This window comes from Crotalus tigris, unplaced genomic scaffold (assembly GCF_016545835.1).
Source record: "Crotalus tigris isolate CLP2741 ecotype Arizona unplaced genomic scaffold, ASM1654583v1 scf7180000018590.67127310178:1205815, whole genome shotgun sequence".
Taxonomy (NCBI): Eukaryota; Metazoa; Chordata; class Lepidosauria; order Squamata; family Viperidae; genus Crotalus; species Crotalus tigris.
The window spans coordinates 145,902-167,611 of NW_024097092.1; the positions used below are offsets into that span (position 1 = coordinate 145,902).

The 21,710-nt window shown below is 48.6% G+C and overlaps 1 protein-coding gene across 5 annotated transcripts; it reads left to right on the forward strand.

Annotated features, from left to right (window-relative positions):
* Window positions 1-716: 716 nt before the first annotated feature.
* On the forward strand, window positions 717-21,558 carry MFN2 (mitofusin 2). 5 transcript variants are annotated; one of them, XM_039355021.1, is made up of 19 exons: window positions 717-785; window positions 1,856-1,936; window positions 2,824-3,002; window positions 3,766-3,901; window positions 4,550-4,712; window positions 5,600-5,724; window positions 6,686-6,794; window positions 7,908-8,015; window positions 8,109-8,262; window positions 8,615-8,682; window positions 9,769-9,890; window positions 10,437-10,563; window positions 10,891-10,995; window positions 12,925-13,027; window positions 13,369-13,589; window positions 14,910-15,065; window positions 16,070-16,266; window positions 18,404-18,538; window positions 19,725-21,558. In XM_039355021.1, exons 3-19 carry the CDS (start codon window positions 2,828-2,830, stop codon window positions 19,792-19,794), a joined length of 2,274 nt encoding a protein of 757 aa, XP_039210955.1. In that variant the 5' UTR covers window positions 717-785; window positions 1,856-1,936; window positions 2,824-2,827; the 3' UTR covers window positions 19,795-21,558. The 5 variants fall into 5 exon arrangements, with proteins under 5 accessions (XP_039210955.1, XP_039210956.1, XP_039210957.1 ...); XM_039355022.1 differs by having other exon boundaries at window positions 739-795; XM_039355023.1 differs by having other exon boundaries at window positions 747-789.
* Window positions 21,559-21,710: the final 152 nt, after the last annotated feature.

Sequence of the window (21,710 nt, forward strand, 5' to 3'; positions counted from 1 at the left end):
TTGACAACTTTAGGGCATGTGAACTTCAACTCCCAGAATTCCACAGAAACCATTGCTGGCTGTGGAATTCTGGGAGTTGAAGTCCACATGCCCTAAAGTTGTCAAGGTTGAGAAACACTGGTTTGGAGGATTTGGGAATTGGCAGAGGCATAAGGGGAGGGGGCCGCTATGTCCTGCTTCAACCAGCCCCATTAAAGCTGCAGCTTTACTCAGGTGTAAGCCTTGCTGAGCTCAATAGCATTTCCTTCTGAGTAGACTTACGTAGGACTGTATCAGCTTGGAGATACCATGAAATAGTCAGTGCAGAGGAAAAGCAAATACTTAGGGTTTTGTTTTGTTTTGAAATGCAGTAGCTGTCTTTAAAATGTTCATTTTAGTCAAAATTAAGAGGAAGACACCTTCCTTCCACAACAGTCGGACTCCTCTCCCCATTATCCCCAGTGAACTGAAGGGAAGGCACTGGAGCCCTAAATGGAGGGGGGATGTTTGAGTTATTAAAAGTTGAACTCAGTACTCCAGAGCATGTGCAGAGTGGATTTCCATCCCCTGCAAAAAACCAACCAAGGAGAGGGAACGGCACGGCCTTTCAAACAACCTCTGGCCCGGTTCCCTGTTCTTTTCCTTCATCCCCAAATTAAAAAAAAAGGGGAGGGACTATAAACAGCTGCCAGACTTCAATTCCCAGGAGGCAGCGGGGCGTGGCCGTCGAGCCTGGCGTGACGTCACCTCCCGTCGCGCCCTCTGACGTTTCCCGGAGCGCTTCAGGCGAGCGGCTGAGGCAGAAGGCAGGTGAAGGTGAAGCGCGGGGGGCTGCGACGGGTGTTGGCGGGTATAGACGTTACGCGCGGGTTCTCGGGGGGGTTAATTCAGCCCTCCGCCGGGAATAGAGAGGTGGTCGCGGAGAAGGTGGGCCTCGTTTAACTGCTGGCCCCCTTTTGCCTCTTCCCGGCCCGAGGGAGCCGAGCGGGGCCCCCCCCGCGTACAAGAAGGAGAACGAGTGTCTGAGGCGGTGCACGTGTGAACGCAGGTGACAGCTCGGAGGCAAGTTGCAGGCCGACACCCCGGCCCCAAGTGGGGTTTTGCTGTGGGGGGCTGTTTTTTGGGGGTCCTGCGTGACAGGAAGGGGGGTGGGTTGGTGGGGGGCACGGAGGGGGCTGTGCATGATGGACCTCCACATGCTCCCTCGGCCAGCGCATGATGGAGCTCTAGCACTCTCCTGGGTAGTGCATGATGGACCTGCACACACTTCCCTGGGCAGTGCATGATGGAGCTCTAGTACTCTCCTGGGCAGTGCATGATGGAGCTCTAGTACTCTCCTGGGCAGTGCATGATGGACCTCCACATGTTCCCCTGGGAAGTGCATGATGGTGCTCTAGTACTCTCCTGGGCAGTGCATGATGGACCTCCACATGTTCCCCTGGGCAGTGCATGATGGAGCTCTAGCACTCTCCTGGGCAGTGCATGATGGACCTCCACACACTCCCCCGGGCAGTGCATGATAGACCTCCACACACTCCCCAGCAGCATATGATGAACTTCCACGCATCCCCTGGCAGTGCTTGATGGACCCTCACCCCCAGGCAGTGCATGATGGGGTATTTCAGGATTGGCAGGAAAGCGTCTCCAAAACTGAGCCATTCAGGTTGATTCAGTGGTGGAAAATCTTGTCAGAGGTGAAAATGTCTCTGTTTATAGGTGAATTATAGTTATAAAATATGCATTCTGTAAGGAAGAAACCTAAATGTATTTTATATTATGGTGATTTATGGCCATTTGCTTGCTCATGGTCAATTTCAAGCCACTTCAGACTTCACCTCCTCCATTTTCCAATTTTGTCTATTTCCCTTTCTCTTAGACCAGCACTTGCCCTGTCCGGCTCAGGAAAGAAGATGGTAACCATGCTTAGCTTATGAAAACGCCTGCTTGCATCTTAATAGTAAGTGTACTTGGGGGCATTTCAGAGTTGGGACTGATTTGACTCTGCTTCGGGTGCTGCTAACTCTGACTCCGATCCTCAACTGGGTAATTTTGGAAAGAAAGGCCTAGAGCAAGGGTCTTCAAACTTGGCCCTTTTATGACTTGTGGACTTCAACTCCCAGAATTCCTCAGCCAGCATTGCTGGCTGAGGAATTCTGGGAGCTGAAGTCCACAAGTCATAAAAGGGCCAAGTTTGAAGACCCCTGGCCTAGAGGTTTCAGAGCAATTAAAAATAAATGTGAGCTTCCTTCTAGCATTCTCCCAGAAATCCGGCCTTTTTGCTCCTTCAATTTGGGAAATCTTGGAGTTCATAACATAGAACTTTCCCACGACCCCTTTAATAGATTTAGGAAATTTGGCATTTGCCTGGAGTTCAAGCGTGTTGTGGAAAATACAGTGCTTTCTTTAGCATGCTGCGGGAACTAGACTTTCACAATAAGGGGTAATATCGTTGCTTGTTTACCTGGAGCATTGACTAGGCCAGTGGTGAATTATAAACTAAGCTAAACTAAGAGGGAGTCAAGCTGCTCTCCAAAGCCCCTGAAGGCAGGACAAGAAGCAACGGATGGAAACTCATCAAGGAGAGAAGCAACCTGGAACTAAGGAGAAACTTCTTGACACTGAGGACAATTAACCAGTGGAACAACCTGCCTCCAGAAGCAGTGAATGCTCCAACACTGGAAGTTTGTAAGAAGAGACTGGACAAGCCTTTGTCTGAAATTGTATAGGATCTCCTGCCTGAGCAGGGGTTGGACTAGATGACCTCCAAGGTCCCTTTCAACTCTGTTATTCTGTTAACCCCTTTTCTTATTTCCTGTGCCTGATCCATATACGTTCCCCTCCTAGCACAATGTCCCTGCTCTTCATTCGCTCTAAGTCCATCATCGCGAGCAAAAAGGACAAGAGACACATGGCGGAAGTCAGTGCCTCCCCCCTGAAGCATTTTGTCACTGCCAAGAAAAAAATAAATGGCATCTTTGAACAGTTGGCAGCTTACATCCAGGAGAGCTCCGTGTTTCTGGAAGGTGAGTTGGCCTAATGATCCACAGAGCTTGCTGACTTGTGCACACGCGTGAGTGAATGCCCGCAGGTCAAGAAGACCAGAAGCACGAGGGTCTCTTGAAAAGAAACATTTTGCTAGCTGAGGTTAGGATTTGAATCCGGGGCCTTCTGCACTTCCAATTTCTTTGTTTCTGACTTTTTGTTCACTTCTTTTGCATTGGGTTTTTCTTCAACTATCCTTGTTGTCTTCACAGCGCTTGTTGGTTAGCTTGTATTCTGCTGTTTTTAAACTGGGTGCCATTTCTAGAGTTTATTTTCTTATTTATAATACCGTCTGCTCTAAGGATTTAAACACAAGTCCCTACCTCAAGGGGTTTACAATCTTAAATTGGGCCGCGAGGGAACAAACAACAGAAGGAAGGAAAGAGCTGAATCTGTTATTTCTCAAGTTCTATCCTTTCTTTCCTAAATTTAGTCTCGGTCTCCTGCCTCCAGTCTGGCCGTCCTCCATACTGGTGTGCTGAGCCAGCTAGATTTCGGTCAAGGTTTTCTGCAGGGTGTGAATGTGACAACTTTAACTAACCAAGGCCATGCAGAGGGACGCTGGGAGTCGTAGTTCTGAAGCAGGCAGAGAGTTCTCCCATTCTTATTTTAGCTTGGCGTCCTTTTTTTTTTTGCTGGGAAAATGTCCTTTTTCTGTACTGCTGTTTAAGAACCGTCTGGAAGTGGAGTTTGCAGCAGCCTTCAAACCACTCACCTCCCAGACGATATATTGCTATTTTCCAGAAACGCACAAGAACGGTGAGCTTGACCCGGTCACCACAGAAGAGCAGGTGTCCGAGGTCAAGGGCTACCTGTCCAAGGTCAGCGGGATCAGCGAGGTGCTGGCCAGGCGGCATATGAAGGTGGCTTTCTTTGGGCGGTGAGTCAGTTGCTGCTAATTGGGAAGTTTGGGGCTCTCCAAGTGGGCTGGACTACATCCCCCATGATTCTGAGTCCAGCCTGCAAAACTCGCTGGAAGGAGTCCAGCTTACATTGTCCACGGATTGTTTCAACTGCAACAATGGACCTGTTTGGTTCCCGGAGTTCAGAACTCAACACAACCCTGAAGCGACGCTGCGAGGCTCCTGGGAAGTCCCTGCATCTAGATCAGTGGTTCTCAACGTTTTTAATGCCGCGACCCCCCCCCCAACCGGTCGTAAGTCGAGGACTACTCAACTGGTGCAGCACCGTTTGCAGAAGGGGACTTTGGGCGGGCTCAGCAGGGCAGAGACAGCCTGGACAATTCCTATTGGCTTTGGAAAGCCAATAGAATTAGACTCTATTCAAGAGAGTCTCTTCTATTGGCTTTCAAAAGCCAATAGAATAAAAGGGAGTAGCACAGCTAAGGAAAAGGGGGAAAAAATGGCGGACTGCGTTGTTTGGCGACCCTCGTGAAATGGTCCTTCGACCCCAAATGGGCTCCCCACCCACAGGTGGAGAACCGCTGATCTAGATAATCAACCCCCTTGCAGGGTTGTTGTGAGGATAACATGGGAGGATGTGGCCGTCTGTGTTTTGCCATTTTTAGGACGAGCAATGGGAAAAGTACGGTGATTAACGCCATGCTGTGGGATAAGGTCCTTCCCTCTGGGATCGGCCACACCACAAATTGCTTCCTGAGAGTGGAGGGGACGGACGGGCAGGAGGCCTTCCTCCTCACCGAAGGCTCCGAGGAGAAGAAGAGTGTCAAGGTATAATGTGGGAACGGGCCCAAAATTGAGGGTCAGAGAAACTCGGGGAGGAATTATATTCTCTGAACCTCTAAAGCTGCTGGAAGGTGTTGGTTGACATAATCGGGTCTCTCCAACCTTGGCAACTTTAAGACTTGTTGGGGAATTCTGGGAGTTGACGTTCACAAGTCTTAAAGTTGCCAAGGTTGGAGAGCCCTCACCTAGATGGTGATGTGAGTGACTCATTACTTCAAAACCGTTTTTTTTTTTTTTCTCCAGCCATCATTTACATCAGGGGTAAGCAACCTTGGCTCTTTTACAACTCCTGGACTTCAACTCCCAGAATTCCTGAGCCAGCCACACTGAGGGGAAAGGGAGAGGTTTCCAAGCTGAGCCATGCCGGCTCAGGAATTCTGGGAGTTGAAGTCCACAAGTCTTTTATGAGCTGAGGTTGCCTACCTCCCGGCTCTTTTATGACTGGTGGACTTCAACTCCCAGAATTCCTGAGCCAGCATGGGGGAACTATGGCCCCCTTCATGACTGGTGGACTTCAACTCCCAGAATTCCTGAGCCAGCATGGGGGAACTATGGCCCCTTCATGACTCGTGGACTTCAACTCCCAGAATTCCTGAGCCAGCCACGCTGAGGGGAAAGGGAGAGGTTTCCAAGCTGAGCCAGGCTGGCTCAGGAATTCTGGGAGTTGAAGTCCATGAGTCATAAAGGGGCCATAGTTTCCCCATGCTGGCTCAGGAATTCTGGGAGTTGAAGTCCATGAGTTGTAAAAGAGCCAAGGTGCCCTACCCCTGACCTACATTGTCCAGCAGGTTATTATTAAACTCTTGCATTTTTTTTTGAAACATCTTCGTAATTATTTCCTCAATCCGTCTTCCTTTCTTCTCCTGCCCCAGACGGTCAACCAGCTGGCTCACGCCCTCCACCAGGACGAATTGCTTACTGCCGGGGGTCTGGTCAGCGTCATGTGGCCGAACTCCAAGTGCCCTTTGCTCAAGGATGATCTCGTTTTGATGGACAGGTGAGTGGCTGTTTCCCCCCCACCCACCCCAGCCAGGAAAAAGGCAATTTCTCTTATAGGTTTTCTTAAAGTGTAGCTGTTGTGCCTTTATCGTCTGAATAAATGTGAGATGGACTTTCGTCAGGGTCTATAAAAAAAATAACTAAAATAATTTTAATTAATCCGACGTAGCTCTTCTGATCCTACCTTTTAGAACTGGAAAGCAAAGTTTAAAACTCATACAGGGTCGGGGAGACGTTGGAAGAGAGAAGACCATTTCAGTCTGTCAATCGTGATGCCAGTTCTGTGCAGGCAGTCCTCGCCTTAACGGCCACAATTGAGCCCAAAATTTCTGTTGCTAAGTGAAACATTCGTGAAATGAATTTTGCCTCTCTTTACAACCTCCCTCACTACAGTTGTTAAGTGAATCATTACAGTTAAGTTAGTAACAACGGTTGTTAAACAGGCCTGGCTTCCCCGTTGACTTTGCTTGTCAGAAAGGTGCACTTCAGCCACCACAAATACAAATCAATTGCCAAACGTCCGAATTTTGATCACATAAACCGCAGGGATGCTGTGACGGTTGTGTGAACCACGGTCAGGAGTCACTTTTTTCAGTGCCATTGTAACTAAACGGACTGTTGTAAGTTGAGGGCAACCTGTATTTTAAAGCCAAAATCAAAATTTAAAACTCCTAAAGCAGGGGTAGGCAACCTTGGCTCTTTTATGACTTGTGGACTTCAACTCCCAGAATTCCTCAGCCAGCCTGGCTCAGCTTGGAAACCTCTCCCTTTCCCCTCAGCGTGGCTGGCGCAGGAATTCTGGGAGTTGAAGTCCACGAGTCGTAAAAGAGCCCAGGTTGCCTACCTCTGTCCTAGAGGACGTGTGTGTGTGTGTGTGTGTGTGTGTGTTGGAAGAGAACGCCATTTCAGCGTGTAAATTAACAATCTCAGTTCTGTGTTTCTTAATATCTGTTTATTAGCCCTGGAATTGACGTCACCACCGAGCTGGATAGCTGGATTGATAAATTCTGCTTGGATGCGGATGTGTTTGTGTTGGTGGCCAACTCTGAGTCGACCCTGATGCAGACGGTAAGAAGGTGGCTCCCCTTCCTTCCCGCCCTCCCTGACTTTGTTTTTAGCTAAACCTTTGCAAGAATCGCACAAGTTCCAGGATGCTGCCGGGTCTAGTACCAAGGCTGCTGAACGCACAAAAAGTTGGGCATTGCGTATTGCCGAATTAGAGGACACCCGCTGGATTTACTGTTTTTCTGTTCTTTCACATCACTCGTCACGTCCGGTGGCAAAGCTGAGCTGGCAACTTCCGTTTTTTAAAAAATTCATTGAAGACACAGTTGGGTCTCCACTGACTCCCTCTGCTCGAGAAACCTGAGGGGGGGGGGGCAGAAGGGGCAGAAAGGTTGAGTTTTTGAATAGATGACTCCTTTTGTTTAGCCAGCCGTGTGCGGCAGCAGCCCCCAAAAGCTAACGCAATCCTTGGTTGTATAAACAGAGGGAAAGAATGGAGATCCTGCGAAGTGCTAGTACCGCTTTATAGAGCCTTAGTGAGGCCACATCTGGAATTCTGCATCCAGTTTTGGTCACCACGTTATTAAAAAAGATGTTGAGACTTTGGGGAAAGGTGCAGAGAAGAGCAACCGAGGTGATTAAAAGCCTGGAGACTAAAACATATGAAGAACGGTTGCAGGATTTGGGCATGGCCAGTCTGGAGAAAACAAGGACTAGGGGTGACATGATAGCAGTATTCCAGTATTTGGAGGGGCTGCCACAAAGAGGAGGGGGCTCAGCTGATTTTCCAAAGCACCAGAAGGCATGACAAGAAACAAAGATTGGAAACTAATCAAGGAGAGAAGCAACCTGGAATTAAGGAGAAACTTTCTAACAGTGAGGACAATTAACCAGTGGAACACCTTGCCACCAGAAGTTGTGAACGGTTCATCCCTGAAGGCTTTTAAGAAAAGACTGTCTAAAATTGTATAGGGATTCCTGCTTAAGCAGGGGGCTGGACTAGAAGATCTCCAAGGCTCCTTCCCGCTCTGTTCTGATTCTGATTTTTCAAGCTCATTTTATCCCAACGGTGCTTTCTATCCCAAAGCTAATTTTAACCCAAATTTTATCCCAAAGATAATTTTATAATCCTCGTGTTTCTAGAAATTTGTTGTTGTTTCTTTTCTGCCAATCCAGGAGAAACAGTTCTTCCACAAAGTCAACGCTCGCCTCTCTCGGCCAAACATTTTCATCTTGAATAACCGCTGGGACGCTTCGGCATCCGAACCGGAATACATGGAGGAGGTGAGGCTTCCTCGGGGGTGGCTGAAGGAGAGCAGCCCGAATAGGAAAGATTGGCCTGTCTTATCTGCCCCTGACTGCTATCCTCTCCTGCAGGTTCGCCGGCAACACATGGAACGCTGCACCAGCTTCCTGGTGGACGAGCTGGGCGTGGTGGATCGTGCCCAGGCTGGCGACCGCATCTTTTTTGTCTCTGCGAAAGAGGTCCTGAACGCCCGCATCCAGAAGGCGCAGGGTATGCCCGAAGGAGGTGAGAGACCCTCTAAACCAGTGTTCCTCAACCTGGGCGACTCGTAAGATGGGTGGGACTTCAACTCCCAGAATTCCCCAGCCAGCACAGCTGGCTGGGGAATTCTGGCAGTTGAAGTCCACAAGTCTTAACAGTTGCTGAGATTGAAAAACACTGCTCTAAGCCTCTCCCCGTTTCTAAATCTGCAAACCCCTTCCCCCTTAAAAATTACGTTTGACGTTGCTCCTGGCTATTCAAGGTTGCCTTGGTCCCCATGAGGACTAGGAACTTTTTAAAAACAAAACAAAACATGGGCCTGTTTTGCTGTTCAAATCTGATGTTCTTGTTTTTTTTTTTTTTTTTTTTTTTCTAGGTGGGGCCCTGGCGGAGGGTTTCCAAGTGAGGATGTTTGAATTCCAGAATTTTGAGCGAAGATTTGAGGCAAGTGCATTGTTAGACGTTGATATTTATAATGATGATGATGTTGAAAGGGACCTTGGAGGTCATCTAGTCCAACCCCCTGCTCAGGCAGGAAACACTATACCATTTTGGACAAATGGCTGTCCAGTCTCTTCTTAAAAACTTCCAGTGTTGGAGCATCCACAGCTTCTGGAGGCAGGTTGTTCCACTGGTTAATTGTTCTGACTATCAGGAAGTTTCTCCTTAGTTCCAGGTTGCTTCTCTCCTGGATTAGTTTCCATCCACTCCATCCATTTGTGTGTGAGTTTCACTGCTCTTCAGAGCACAGTGTTCAGAGAGAGCAGCTTAAGACGTTTGGGTGGTAAATTCTAACACATTTTCTTAATTTACCCATTAAATTTAACAACTGTGATGCTGTTAAATTTATATGATATGACTAGGTCTATAATATAGTTAGACCGTAAGAAATAACGGAGCAATAAGGCCAAATATTCTAAAGAAGAATAAGGGAGGAAATGTAAAGAGTAGATTACCATTACGCAATTGCTGTAAAAAAAAGGAGTGTGTATGTGTGTATGTGTGTTTTGTTTTGCTTATATATATATAGTTAGACTCTACAGTTTAATTTTTTAAATATATATTTTTAATATATATTTTAGCAAGCAAAGGATTTTTTTTTTGTAATTAATAACAAACAAAAATCCTGACCCTATCCTGAAGAATCAAATAGCCGGCCGCATGAACAATATTATCCAGAGCGCTTGACAGTGGTTCTTTCACCTCTATCCTTTCTATAAACTCTTATTTTGAACTACGAGAATATTTGATCTGGTCCCAGAGACGGAAGCAAATGATATTATTAAGCAGAGAATCCTGCATTGTTCGACACTTTGAAGTAGATTCCTAAGGCAGCAAGCTAAAGATGCCGGTTTGCCTATTTTTACTGTGATGAAGCCGCTAGTCCCCAAGGACACTATTAACGGGGGGGGGGGTGTCTGAGCTGATAAAATTAGCCCAAGGGGCGGGGGGGGGGGTTCCCCAGCCTGGCTGCTCAGGGCAAAGGGTGCTGGCTTTTGTCGGGAGAGCTGAGGTGTGTCTTCCCTGCAGGAGTGCATCTCGCAGTCTGCGGTCAAGACCAAGTTTGAGCAGCACACGGTCAGAGCGAAGCAGATTGCCGAGGAGGTCCGGCACATCATGGACTCCGTCCACGTGGCCGCGCAGGAACAGAGGTGCCTCCTTTGGGACTCCCTGGAGCATTTGGGCAAGTTGAAATCAAAGAGCCCAGCAAGGAGGCCTGGGCCGGATTTCAGCTGGTTTAGAAACTTTGTTCCTTCTTTCCTTTTTTTTCTCGCTCCCTCCCTTCCTTCGATTCCTCCCTTTCGATTCCTCCCTTCCTTCTTTTGATTCCTCCCTCCCTCCTTCCCTTTCCCTCCCTCCCTTTCTTCCTTTGATTCTTTCCTTTGATCCCTTCCCCTCCCTTTTCCCTCCCTTCAATTTTTCCGATTCCTTCAATTCCTTTGTTTGATTCCTTCCTTTGAACCCTTCCTCTTTCCCTCCCTCCGTTTCTTCCTTCCTTTCCTTCCTTCCTTTCGATTCCTTCCTTTCCTCCCTTCCTCCCTTCCTTCCTTTCCATCCTCCCTCCTTTCCTTCCTTCCTTCCTTCCTTTCGATTCCTTCCTCCCTCCCTCCCTTCCTTTCTTTCTTCCCTCCCTCCCTTCCTTCCTTCCTTTCGATTCCTTCCTTCCTTCAATTCCTCCCTTCCTTCGTGTCCTGCAGAGTTTATTGCCTGGAGAAGTGGGACGACCGCCAGGAGCGCCTGGGATTCATAGAGAAACAGCTGGACTTGCTCTCTCAGAGCTACAAACTGAAAATCAAGGAACTCACGGAAGAGGTTGAGCGCCAGGTGAGGCCCTTTCCCTGCATCCAGAGCCGGCTTTACGCTGCTGGGTTCCTGGGAGCAAAGACGACCCCAGCAGGAAACGCCCAGCGGGCCTTTTTTTACCGCAAAGGAAATTAGAAGCTGAGCTGGGATTCAAGAGTATCTTTATCGTCGCTCGTCTCTGCCCTGCTCAGCACCCCGATTGGGGATTCGCAAGACAAACCTCTGCAGGCTTGGTTTCCTCCATTTTATCGGGGTGTTTGCATTGCCCAGGGGTGGGGCTGGCTTTCTTGGAAAGTAAATTAAACGCAGCACGGTTCCCGCCCACTCAGCGTGCCGCTTTCCCTCCAGGTTTCCAACGCCATGGGCGAAGAGATCAGGAAGCTCTCGGTGCTGGTGGACGAGTTTCAGCTGGATTTCCACCCTTCCCCGGTGGTCCTGAAGGTGTATAAGAACGTAAGCCCCTTCCTGCAGGCTGGCTTATTCCCTGGGAGGCACTGGGGGTCCGGTGTGCCCCGCTGCAGCTCTCTCCCCCTGGAGCAGTGGTTCTCAACCTTTTTAATGCCGCGACCCCCAACCGGTCGTAAGTCGAGGACTACCCAACTGGTCATAAGTTGAGGACTTTCCCTGCCCGGGAGCGCCGCCCATGCGTGGTACCGCCCCCTGCGCCGGCCAAAGCGTAGCTGGCAAGCGGCAGAGACGGAGCAGGCCGACCACCGGCTGGGCCACTAGTTGGCCCAGCCCAAGGCAGGTAAGGCACCTGCCGGGCCCCACGCGCGCCAGCAACCCTCCCTGCGTCCGCCGGCCTCCCACCTCCCACCCCTGGCCCTCTTTTACTTCCATTTTTAGTAGTTGCTCAGCAGGGAGGGGTGGAAACTTCCAGAAAGCTCACCTTCACTGCAGACAACTTGCAGCATCGTTTGCAGACTGGGACTTTTGGCAGGCTCAGCAGGGCAGAGACAGCCTGGACAATTCCTATTGGCTTTGGAAAGCCAATAGAATTAGACTCTATTCAAGAGAGTCGATTCTATTGGCTTTCAAAAGCCAATAGAATAAAAGGGAGTAGCACAACTAAGGAAAAGGGGGGAAAAATGGCGGACTGCGTTGTTTGGCGACCCCCGTGAAATGGTCGTTCGACCCCAAATGGGGTCCTGACCCACAGGTTGAGAACCGCTGCCCTGGAGGCAAAATCCACGTTCAGAAGTTTAACCCTCTGCAGAGAAAGGGAATCTCTTGCTGCGCCCTTCTCTTGATCCCAGACCCATCCAGCTGGGCAACACAGTAACCTTGAGGACGTCAAGAGGGATCAGTGGAGGAGAACATTGGTTACGCAGGGTTGACATGAGGGGTCCTCAGTGCCCTCTGAGTTGCTTGTTTTCTGGCAGACGTTTCATGGCCCACCTAGGTAACGTCATCCGTGCTAGAAGGGAGGAGGGTTTGCACAGAGAGAGAGGGAGGGGGGGCGGAGGAGGACTGTGGGATCCTTGGTGCGCTCTGAGCTGAGTGGTTTTCTTGCAGATATTTCATTACCCAACTGGGTAACATCATCAGGGCTAGAAGGGAGAGGGGTTTCCTTCTAGCAGTGATGATGTTACCCAGTTGGGATAATGAAACGTGTGAAAGAAAACAACCCAGCTCAGTGTCCGGCTTGGCCTTCCAGGAAAGAAAGACCCCCAGCTCCATTTGTAGCGAAAGCCAAGTGGTGACAGTAAGGCAAAGCTGGAACCGACGTTTTCCCCCCGTGAAATTTTTTCCCTTTCTCCTCCTTTGCCCTGGTTACTTCCTCCTGTCCAATTACTTTAAAGCAGGGGTCTTCTAACTGGGCCCTTTGATGACTTGTGGACTTCAACTCCCAGAATTCCTCGTGTACAGCATGTACACCACTGCGCTTAATGGGGATTTTAACCCTTCTGCATAATTGCCATGGCCATTTGGGAAAAGCATGTCCTTTCATCTGCTTAATTTCTATAGTATCTAGGCCAGGGGTAGGCAACCTTGGCTCTTTTATGACTCGTGGACTTCAACTCCCGGGATTCCTGAGCCAGCCATGCTGAGGGGAAAGGGAGAGGTTTCCAAGCTGAGCCAGGCTGGCTCAGGAATTCTGGGAGTTGAAGTCCACGAGTCATCAAAGGGCCAAGTTAGAAGACCCCTGCTTTAAAATAAATTGTTTTAGCGACCATCCCCATCTTGGCAGGTTGTGTAATGTCGCACTCCGTGCCTTGACCTTGAAGCAGCCAACAGCTCTTGACGGGACTGGCACTCCGAGTAGTTTTGATCCTCCCTCTCAACTCCCCCTCCCAGTCCTCAGAGAGCGCCAGGGACTTTAAGAGAAGCGACTCTTCCAATTCCCAGGATTCCCTCGGGGTTTTTTTTTGTCTTTCCCAGGAGCTGCATCGACACATCGAGGAAGGCCTGGGCCGAAACATGTCAGATCGCTGCTCCAGTTCCATCGCAGCTTCTTTGCAGATCATGCAGCAAGAAATGATCGGTGAGCATCCCTTGGGAGGGTGGGAAGGGGACACCAGAGGTCCTCTAGTCCAGGGGTGGGGAACCTTGGCTCTTTGAGGACTTGTGGACTTCAACTCCCAGAATTCCCGGGCTGAGGAATTCTGGGAGTTGAAGTCCACAAGTCCTCAAAGAGCCAAGGTTCCCCAGCCCTGCTGTAGTCTCACCCCCAGCCTGCCCAGGCTCATGACGTAGCTCTGTTTCCTCCTGAGTTGTGCTGAGATGTGGGGCGTGGATCACACACACACACACACACACACACACACACACACACACACACACACACACACACACCGTCTTCTCCCTCCCTGCTATGCCTTTCAGACGGCCTGAAGCCGCTCCTCCCCGTCTCGCTGAGGGGGCAGATCGAGCTGCTGGTGCCCAGGCAGTGCTTCGCCCTCAGCTACGACCTGAACTGCGACAAGCTCTGCGCCGACTTCCAGGAAGACGTCCAGTTCCATTTCTCCCTCGGCTGGACGATGCTGGTGAACCGGTTTCTGGGGCCCAAAAATACCCGCCGGGCTTTGATGGGCTACAGCGAGCAGGTAAGACTCAGGTTGGATGACGCAAGGTCCTGCTTGAGGTGGGGGGGGGGGAAATGATATTATGATTTTGGGTTTTACCAATTAGAACCAGTGTTTCTCAACCTTGACAATTTTAAGGCATGTGTCAACGCTGCAAATATTGTATGTTCTTGCTTTTGACAATATGCAGAATTGTCTGGTAAATATGGGGTTTAAATATGGGGGTAAAGCCCAGGAAAGAAAGAGGAAGAAAACATTTGACCTTCACACTAATTGGATAATTTGAGATATGATGGCTGATTTAGGGAGGGAACATGCTGATAATTTAACTGCTCAGAGGAAGAGAACTTAGATCCTAGCATGATGTTGTGGTTCCGGCTAATGAAACATTCCAAAGAACTTCCAGGCATTGATTTTCCTAAAAGTCTTTTAAAGTTCTCTTCCTCTGAGCAATGCTAGCTGTGGAATTCTGGCAGTTGAAGTCCACATGCCTTAAAATTGTCAAGGTTGAGAAACACTGGATTAGACTGATCTGCCGATACAGAAATGGCTAGCTAGGGCAGGGCCCTTTGATGACTCGTGGACTTCAACTCCCAGAATTCCTCAGCCAGTGTGCCTTGAGTTGAAGTCCTCAAGTCATCAAAGGGCCAAGTTGGAAGAGCCCTGCGATAGATCAAGTTCCAGCTGCTAGCTGGGGTTATAAGAACTATAGTGCCCCAGATTTAAAGAGTCTCAGATTTTGAATAGTGTTATTGTTCTGAATATTTGACCTAGTTTTCTTCAGACTGTAGAACAGGGGTCTTCAAACCTGGCTGAGGAATTCTGGGAGGTGAAGTCCACGCCTCATCCAAGGGCCACGTTGGAAGAGCCCAGGGCTAGTGCATGCTACTATAGAAATGTAAAAAGTTGAGATTTGATTTTCATGTCTGATTTTACTATAAGAGAGTCGAAAGTCAATGCCTTTTGTTACTTCCCCTCCCTTTCTTCCCCCCTTTTTTGTTTGCCCTTTCTCTGCTGTTGCCCCTTACTACTTGTAACTATGTATGTTACAAAGGAATAAAACTAGTGAACAAACCAACCAACCAAAAAGATAATGCAAGGCAGATTCCCCCTGCGCGTGGAGACTTGGCTTCCCCTGAGGTCTGTCCGGGGGAGACCAAGCTGTGTCATCTTTGTTCTCCTTCCAAACTGACCTTTGCTGGCGTGGAGTTTTTCCTCTCCTGTGTTCCTTACTGGTCCTTTCCCCCTGGCCTCAGATGCTTCATCTGCAGAACGGGCACCGGAGGCTGGAGTTCCCCCAGAGGCAGCAGCCTGTCTTAGCTTTCCAATTTTGCCCACCAGGTCCAGCGTCCGTTGCCCCTGACCCCAGCGAACCCAAGCTTGCCCCCCATGCCACAGGGTTCCTTGACTCAGGAGGAGCTGATGGTCTCCATGGTGACCGGCTTGGCCTCCCTCACCTCCAGGACTTCGATGGGCATCCTGGTGATCGGTGGAGTGGTAGGTTTTTGGGGGAACGCTCAGGAAAAAGAAGTGGGGGAATGGAGGCCAGCTTCCTGATTTCTCTCCAGCCCTTCCAGGCAAATGTGGAAGCCTATTTCAGCCATTCCAGAGTCAGTGGACCCTGCTAGCTAAGAGCAATGGGTGCTGAAGTCCGTATCTGGAAGCTCCTTCTCGTTCCGTGTTTGTTCGTCTTTCCTGCTTTCCCCGAGACGCTCTCCTTTGCTCTCTTTTATTTTCATTTATCAAATTTATTGGCCACCCATCTTATCACAGGGTAAATACTGGGCGGAGTAGTCAGCGTAATTTTAGGGTCTGTATTTGGGACCCCGTTATCCTACAGCTTTTGGGTATCGGGGACATGACTGTCAGGTGCTGCAAAAATGGCTTAAAAAATGGCTTCTTTAAAAAAATCCAGGAGAGGAGCCACCTAGAACAAAGGAGAAACGTCCTGGCAGTGAGAACAATTCATCAGGGGAACGACTTGCCTCCAGAAGTCACAGGTGCTCCATCACTGGAGCATCTTAAGAAGAGACTGGACAGACCAGAAGACCTCCCAAGGTCCCACCCGACCTTGTTATTCTCATCTATTCTGTCAACCGTCCCTCCCGGTTCATTCAGCAAATAAAGACCCCTTGGGGCATTTTCACTTTCCAAGAGTGCAGGCACGGAGGGGGAAGTAGCAAAGCCAGTTCTAAGGGGTTCACGGGCAAATAGGATAATTCAACGCCCCCTTTTCTCCTCCCGCAATCATTTTATCTCCTCCAAGCCATGATGTTCGTTTTGTTTGGGCAAGGGGCTCTTCTTTGTCTAGTAGACTTTCCCAGAGTGAAAAGCTGGCTCTCGCGTTCCTTTGACCCCCCCCCCCATACCTCCTTTCCATTCCAATCCGTTCCCTTCCCCCCCCCCCTCCATTTGCTTCTTGTCTTGGCCGTGAGCCCAGCTCCAGCCACGACGTATTCTGTTCCAAACTGCCCATGTCCTGTCTGCGTCCCCCTGGCCAGGTCTGGAAGGCGGTGGGCTGGAGGCTGATCGCCCTCTCCCTGGGCCTCTACGGACTCCTGTACGTCTACGAGCGCCTCACCTGGACCACCAAGGCGAAAGAGCGGGCCTTCAAGCGCCAGTTCGTGGAGTACGCCGGAGAGAAGCTCCAGCTCATTGTCAGCTACACCGGCTCCAACTGCAGCCACCAAGTGCAGCAGTGAGTTAAGCCTCGCGACGCCCTCCCTGCACTGTGCCCAGTGCAGCCCAGAGTGCCAGGCTGCAGGATGCACGCAGTCCCCAACTTAACAACCATTCCAAGTTGCAACAGCCCTGGGAGGGGGGGGGAAAGTGACTTACGACCGTTTGTCACTTACGACGGTTGCAGCATCAAAATGCAGACGCTTGGCAACGGGATGCTGTGTCTGCTGAGGAATTCTCCTCCTCGGTCCCAGTAGAGCAGGGGTCCCCAACCCCCCCCCCCGGTCCGTGGGCCAGTACCAGGCCGCGGTGTGTTAGCAACCAGTCCACACAAACGAACAAAACCCCACCCGCGAGATGCAGGCAGCACACAAAACCACGCGCCCTCCAGTCTGTGGAAAAACCTCTCCCCACAGAACTGGGTCCCTAACGCCCAAAAGGTTGGGAGCCTCTGCAGTAGAGAGATTTAAACCCTTTGGTGAACATGTGGCTGCTCCAGGGGTTCAGGTGGTCCTCGACTTAACAATGGTTCATTTAGCGACTGTTTGAAGTTGTAACAGCACTGAGGAAAATTGACTTGTGACCAATTTTCACACTTAACAGCTGATTCCCCATCCCCGTGGTCACGTGATCAAAATTCGGGCGCTGGGGCCACTGGTTCCTATTTATGACGGTCGCAGTGTCCCCGCGGTCAAGGGGTCCCCTTTGGTGACCTGACAGAATTAGCGGTGTCACTGTTTGTCTGAATATTTGTTGAATATTCAGACAGATGTTATCTAATATTCATCTGAAATGGTATTGAGGGTTTCTTGACTGAGCAAGGGGGTTGGTCTAGAAGACCTCCAAGGTCCCTTCCAACTCTGCTATTGCAGAGATTCACTTAACTAGGGCAGGAAAGGTCGTAACATGGGGTAAAGTTCCAATTAACTACTGTCTCACTTGGGCTCAGTTGGGGTTGTAAGGCAAGGACTCCCTGTCTACACAACCTTTTTGGCCTTTTCTGAGTAGAAAGAGCATCAGAAGCCACTTGAGGAAAAGACTCTTTTAAAATTGGTAGCGTACACTGGCCCGAGGATAGAAGAATTAAAATTTAGCCTGCTTTATACCTCATTCACTAAATCACGGGTCTTCAAACTTGGCCCTTTTATGACTCGTGGACTTCAACTCCCAGAATTCCTGAGCCAGCGACGCTGAGGGGAAAGGGAGAGGTTTCCAAGCTGAGCCAGGCCAGCTCAGGAATTCTGGGAGTTAAAGTCCATGAGTCATGAAGGGGCCATAGTTCCCCCATGCTGGCTGAGGAATTCTGGGAGTTGAAGTCCATGAGTCATGAAGGGGCCATAGTTCCCCCATGCTGGCTGAGGAATTCTGGGAGTTGAAGTCCACGAGTCATAAAGCGGCCTAGGCCTAGGCCAGAGGTAGGCAACCGTGGCTCTTTTGTGACTGGTGGACTTCAACTCCCAGAATTCCTCAGCCAGCCATGCTGAGGGGAAAGGGAGAGGTTTCCAAGCTGAGCCAGGCTGGCTCAGGAATTCTGGGAGTTGAAGTCCACGAGTCATAAAGCGGCCTAGGCCAGAGATAGTCAACCTTGGCCCTTTTATGACTGGTGGACTTCAACTCCCAGAATTTCTGAGCCAGCGACGCTGAGGGGAAAGAGAGAGGTTTCCAAGCTGAGCCAGGCTGGCTCAGGAATTCTGGGAGTTGAAGTCCACCAGTCATAAAAGAGCCCAGGTGGCCTACCCCTGGGCTAGGCTGTGCAGGGATTTTTGCAAAGCAAAATTGTGGGAATGACTGAGTGCCACAAAAAACACCCCCAGCCCCCGATAGCAAAGTCAGACACGTTGGGGCAGAACAGGGACTGAAATGCCTGTGTTTAAAATTAAACCCTTGGCTCACCCAACATGCAACCAGTGATCCGATCCCAGCTAATTTGAAATCACGGGTGGATGACAACTTTAAGATATTTTACCGTTTACTGGTATTATTGCAGCCTTTCCAGGATTTTTACATTGTGTGTGAACTGGGAGGAAAAAACGAAGCTGCCATATTTGATTTGTAAGGGGGGGTAGGCTTTTCTCACGTTCAGGTAAGTGTCTCGTCCCCTTTCATCTTTTTTTGACGATTTTTTTTCTTTTCACTTTAAAAAAATCTTGCCAAAGGGAACTGGCGGGAACTTTTGCTCAGCTCTGCCAGCAGGTGGACGTGACAAGAGAAGATTTGGAGAAAGAAATTGCAGGCCTGAATCAAAAGATTGAGATTTTGGATACTTTACAGAGTAAAGCCAAATTGCTTAGGTAAGGCCGTTCCGTTTTATGTTTGTCCGCTGCTTGGAATGGGGTGGCGGGTGAGGGGTTCACTTTACATAAAATGGATGCAGCGTCTTGCACTTGCTAAAAAAAACCCCTGGATTTCAGATTTTTAAACTCTGCCTGTAAATAAGGTCCACTGCTTTCCAACGAATTTTTGATGAATTGGGCAAGAATAGAAAAACATATTCATCTTTTTTGTTGTCACTGTTATATTAGGGCAGGGGTAGGCAACCTTGGCTCTTTTATGACTCGTGGACTTCAACTCCCAGAATTCCTGAGCCAGCCTGGCTCAGCTTGGAAACCTCTCCCTTTCCCCTCAGCATGGCTGGCTCAGGAATTCTGGGAGTTGAAGTCCACCAGTCATAAAAGAGCCAAGATTGCCTACCTCTGCCCAAATGCCTGAATTTTGATCACGTGACCGTGAGGAAAAAATATTTAAACCAGGGGTCTTCAAACTGGGCCCTTTTATGACTCGTGGACTTCAATTCCCAGAATTCCTGAGCCAGCCATGCTGAGGGGAAAGGGAGAGGTTTCCAAGCTGAGCCAGGCTGGCTCAGGAATTCTGGGAGTTGAAGTCCACGAGTCATAAAAGAGCCAAGGTTGCCTACCCCTGAGTTAGGGCATTCTCATTCATTCATAAATTTATTCCTGCATTACATTTTGTTATATCTGTGTTAAAAAAAAATAGCAGACAATCTTTGTGAGGAAACATCAAGTCTTTTTCTCTGCATCATCTTTCAGCCACTTCCTTTTGCAAACCTAGTTTGAGACTATTTTTTCACGCCGAAGAATCCCATTAAAATTATTTTTTTCAAGCCAAAGAATCCCATTAAAAACATCCATAAATCAAGAAGGACAATAGTCCTAAAACAAGCCATTCCTTCATACATATTTTCAAGCCTAATCAAATGGACAGATGATTATGTTCATAGTTATGAATGTGCCTGTTTTGGAAAGTTTTTAACTTTCTACAGTTAAAATACAAATACAAAATACAAATGCCTTATATTTGAAAAAGGTTATTGGCATTTTCAGTTTTAGTAATGACTTAGTTTGGAATGTTCAGGTTTTGAGGCTCATTTGAAGCAAAACTGGCTTTTATAGATTGAACGTAGCAGGCTATAACTTATTTCTTTCCTGTTTTTTTAATATGGGTTCTCTGCCTTTCCAGGAATAAAGCTGGATGGCTGGACAGTGAGCTGAACATGTTCACACATCAATATTTGCAGCAGAGCAGATAAGCAACTGAAATGGGAGTCCAGGAGAGGCTGTCTGTCCCTCCCTCCCCCAGTTACGCTACTGGGAAAACAATTCCAGATGATGGGAACTTTGGGGGGAGAAAGTGGAAAGTCTCGTTCGTCTTTGCGCCTGCCCCTTCCACGCACAGAGTTATTTTGAAATTCCTTTCCTTTCTCCTCACGTGGGCGCTTTTCCTTGTGGCCAGTCTTTGCTATCTTAGCAATTTTTTTGGGCTTAGTAGGAAGAACGTTGACGTCCCCAACGGTGGGCTGGCATGTCCAGTCCTGGATCTAATCCCCCTTACTCGTTTTATTTTAGCCATCAATGAATTTGCATTTTTTTTTTTAGTGGTTATGGAATGAAATTAACCCCCAATGCCTGCTTGCCACAAATGAATGACCTTGTTCCTCCCAAAGGGAATCTTAATCATAATTTATAGGACAAAACTGGGTACAACCCAGATAAATTCAGATGTGGGCTGAGCTTGGCTTCTGAAACAAATCTTTGGTTGAGTTTCTTCAACCTTCTAATCCCATCCCCTCCTTTACATGCTTGTGACATAGCAAGTTGGTTAAACTTTCGGTCTTTCTGTCCTGATCCTCAGATTGTTATGATCACCATGTCATTTCCTGCAGCTTTTGCCCTAAATAAAACAGCCCTTGTAAAGGAGCTAGTCCTTATGAAGTTAACCGAGTTAACTTCAAACAGTAATAAATTTATTAGCAGGTGTGTGCAGGTGGGCTGAGAGTGATGCATGAAGTTAAATGGATGAAATGTAAGACATGATTCGGAGGGAGAAATTGGACAATTGCATTTTGTGATTCCTTCAAGCGAGGGACAATAGAATTATCAGCTGTAATGGATTTTGATGACTTGATTGCTTCTTTATTTCTCTTCTTGCTCTTCCTTTGTTTATGATCCTTTCTGCAATTGTCTCTTATACCTTTTAATTGTTATTTTTTTGGGGGGGGGGTTATGAGGACCTTGCTCCCTTTCAATCCAGCCCCATCCCTTTCAAAATTCACTTTCCAAAATGCGCCTCAATTGGCAGATACGTAATTTCCTCCTGGCTCAATTGGGGGCCCACTCGGGGCATCGGTTTGTAGAGGGGGCATGCACAGGGGGTAGGTTGTGCCAGCCCAGTCTCTGCAGAGGTCACAATTGGGATCATCCCATTTTTTTGGGACCGAAAGACCCTCTAGTTAGTACCCTGGTTTTTCTACCTTGGTACCTTGAAGATGCGTGGACTTCAACTCCCAGAATCCCTGAGTCAACCGGCTAGAGAATTCTGGGAGTTGAAGTCCACACGTCTTCAAGCCGTGGCACTTAAATGCCTCCTCCGTGTGATTGAGAAATGTCTTCCCATTGGGGTCTGGGGGTCTATTTCTCCTTCCTTTCCTCCTCATTCCGAGGTGGGGAATTTCATTCTCTTTCCAGCCAGCTCAGCCAAATTTTTGAGAATGTGATCATTTGGGCCACCGATCGGTCATAAGCATGGACCCTTAAAACGCTGAGGGTTAGTTAACAAGAGTCTCCCCAAAATGCACTTTACCTTTTCTTTTAAATGCTAGTTTTGGTGTTGTTATTTTGATTTCTAGCCAGGTCTTCAAAATCCTCCCGATGGTGTTTTTCTGTTTTATTTTAGGGCTGTAGGATTTGGGAATAATGATGCTATTACTGTTTTTGACCTGATCAAATTGTTTCTGGCTGCATCAGTGCTGTTAATAACCACAAAACGGAATTAAAAAGGAACAAACAGACGGAAACTTTTGTCTTGGTTTTTTTTCTTGGATAAAAATGCTTTTCTGTGGTCCTCTTGTGTTGCGCAAGTATTTCTTTTTGCCTCTTTGAAGGTTTTGTGTCTGGATCCTTGTGTGTTGGATGGTCACAGCTGGGGAGGGAGGGGAAAAGAGACTTC